At 47.5% G+C, this 2,102-nt stretch overlaps 1 protein-coding gene across 1 annotated transcript in view; it reads right to left on the bottom strand.

Moving 5' to 3' along the window:
- Window positions 1–435: 435 nt before the first annotated feature.
- The window catches only part of stard15 (StAR-related lipid transfer (START) domain containing 15), a 22,583-nt gene continuing 20,916 nt past the window's right edge, over window positions 436–2,102 (bottom strand). The window contains exons 4-6 of the mRNA XM_008302654.1: window positions 1,170–1,287; window positions 1,012–1,064; window positions 436–935 (exon numbers count right to left, since the gene is read on the bottom strand). Coding sequence (XP_008300876.1) covers window positions 720–935; window positions 1,012–1,064; window positions 1,170–1,287 — 387 coding nt within the window. The 3' untranslated portion in view covers window positions 436–719. The remainder of the gene's footprint in view (window positions 936–1,011; window positions 1,065–1,169; window positions 1,288–2,102) is intronic.

Here is a 2,102-nt window from a genome sequence, read left to right as displayed (position 1 = left end):
TGCTAACCACCGAGCCACCTGCAGCCCATGATAATGTATAGACTCCTCTAAACAACAGTTCTTGTGCTCCTACGTCACCATTTTTGCCAGAACAGTTGAAGCTTGGTTTACCGTCTTTGCTAAATATCAAATCCGAGAAGCCTCAGCAGATGGTAAACTGTCAACCAAAGGCTGTGTTTTTGGTAGAAAATCAGGACGCATGCATAAATATATACACTTCAGGAACTTCCTGGGCCCTAAATACCACCCTGGTTTGAAAATGTTGATCAGTAAGATCAGTAATTAAAAACGAGTGTCGTCACCAACGAGTCACGTCTGTGGGAGTTTCGTTTCTGGAGATTGTGAACCTTGAAATGGTTCACGTTTGTTTGTTTTTTGAGGGTAAAAATAAAAAGTCAAAAAAATCTGAAAAAATAGTCTCACACATGAAATTTTGCCAAAATATTTTACAGAACGTAGTTTTGAGTCCCAAACAACAAATAAGTCAACGGAACAGAAGCATCACTGCCGTCTGGAAGGACAGAGCCTGAGCAAACTGGAAGATCCTCACAGGAGGAGAGACGTTAGCATGACCAACAGCAACCAGTGTTTTCACATTTCTGAAGAGAAACACAGCAGGTCCAGACAGAACCAGAACCAGCAACAGAACCACAGCGGCTACAGACATTCAGACACGTTTCCAGCTTCAGTCCATCTGATCCAACAAACCAACAGACGCTCTAAGTCTCTTCGTCGTCGCTGTGGTTGGTCTTCTCCTCGCTCACGCCGCTCTCGTCGATGTTCTCCAGCGAGTCGCCGCGCTGCAGCGTCAACTCCGCCACGCTGATGCACGGCAGCGTGTTCTGCTCCGGAAACATCCACGGCTTCAGGGACGGGTTGTGTTTCCGCTTCCACTCTGGGTACTTCAGGGACGCCTTGTAGATCTTCCTCATGGCCTGAAGGGACAGACATGGTTAGAAGCAGTGGGGCAGTTTGTCTTCAGAGGTCTGAGGGGAACCGAAAGTCTGTTACCTTTGGAGCCACGAACTGAGAGACTCTGTTCACCACCCACTTTGGTAAAGAACCTGCAGACAGAACAGTAGAGACCACGTCTGGTCAGGGTCTGGGTCAATGTATGACATTTTTAGCGAATAGCAGTAATAGTGATGTTCTGATCCATCTGGCCCGACCTCGGGGGTCCACCTGGGTCAGGTAGTAGAGGGTGGAGCCGGCGGTGCCGTTGGACTGGATCAAGTACCCGGTGAGCAGAGACACGGCTCGGACATAGTCCTTCTTTGGAGGATGTTGCTATGGAGACAGAGAGTCATCCTTAAAGGGCTGTTTCACTGTTTACAGGTCAGATTCTACAGAGCAGTTCTCATTAGTACAGTCGTGACTCCATAACCCGACACTAAATGTAAAACCTTCTTCTATGTCGGATAGCAAGGCTGTCGGATTGTCCAGACGGAGGTCCAGATACGAGGAGGGCTTGATGCTGGAAGGCTCATTAGTTAATATTCATTGCTATAGTTGTTATAATGAACTATGTGCGTACATGACATTGATCAGCCGACTGTCACAGAACAGGTGTCTTTATGAACTGGACCACCTGTCCTGGGAACACTGCGGATGCTCTAGCTTGTACTGACACAGAGCTGTTTTCACCGCTACTGTTAGCTTTGTCCGTTTTGGCTCCATGACGGCGCACCACGTGCTCTGTGACTTCTTGAACACTGGTGACAACTTGTTTTCTGACAAACTGATGCAAACCGACTTCATTAGTCATTCATTAGGCAAACTCACTCGATGAGTGGAACTGGTGTGTTGTTAGAAAACCACACATCGCTGGATTTCAGCCGAACTGACCAGCGAGCTGGTGCACGGGCCGTCGGTTCACATCAAAGCTCAGTAAATCTGTGGGATTGTTCAGTCAGATAATACGCCGTCATCCTGATTGGTGACATTAAATGTCATGTCGGAGTCACAATCCAAGGCTGTCGCTATGTTAAGGCTGTTTTTATGGGTTCTGTTGGTTTCTCCTGAGAACCTGTCAGGTAGCAGGTTTAGGATTGTTCAGGATTATCGAGTCACGACTGTATGTGAATGAACAGAGCTGCAGCAAT

Source organism: Stegastes partitus, unplaced genomic scaffold (genome assembly GCF_000690725.1).
Source record: "Stegastes partitus isolate 25-593 unplaced genomic scaffold, Stegastes_partitus-1.0.2 Scaffold1851, whole genome shotgun sequence".
Taxonomy (NCBI): domain Eukaryota; kingdom Metazoa; phylum Chordata; class Actinopteri; family Pomacentridae; genus Stegastes; species Stegastes partitus.
Note: the sequence above shows the minus strand (reverse complement) of the source record. Positions and strands in the feature narration are given on the sequence as shown.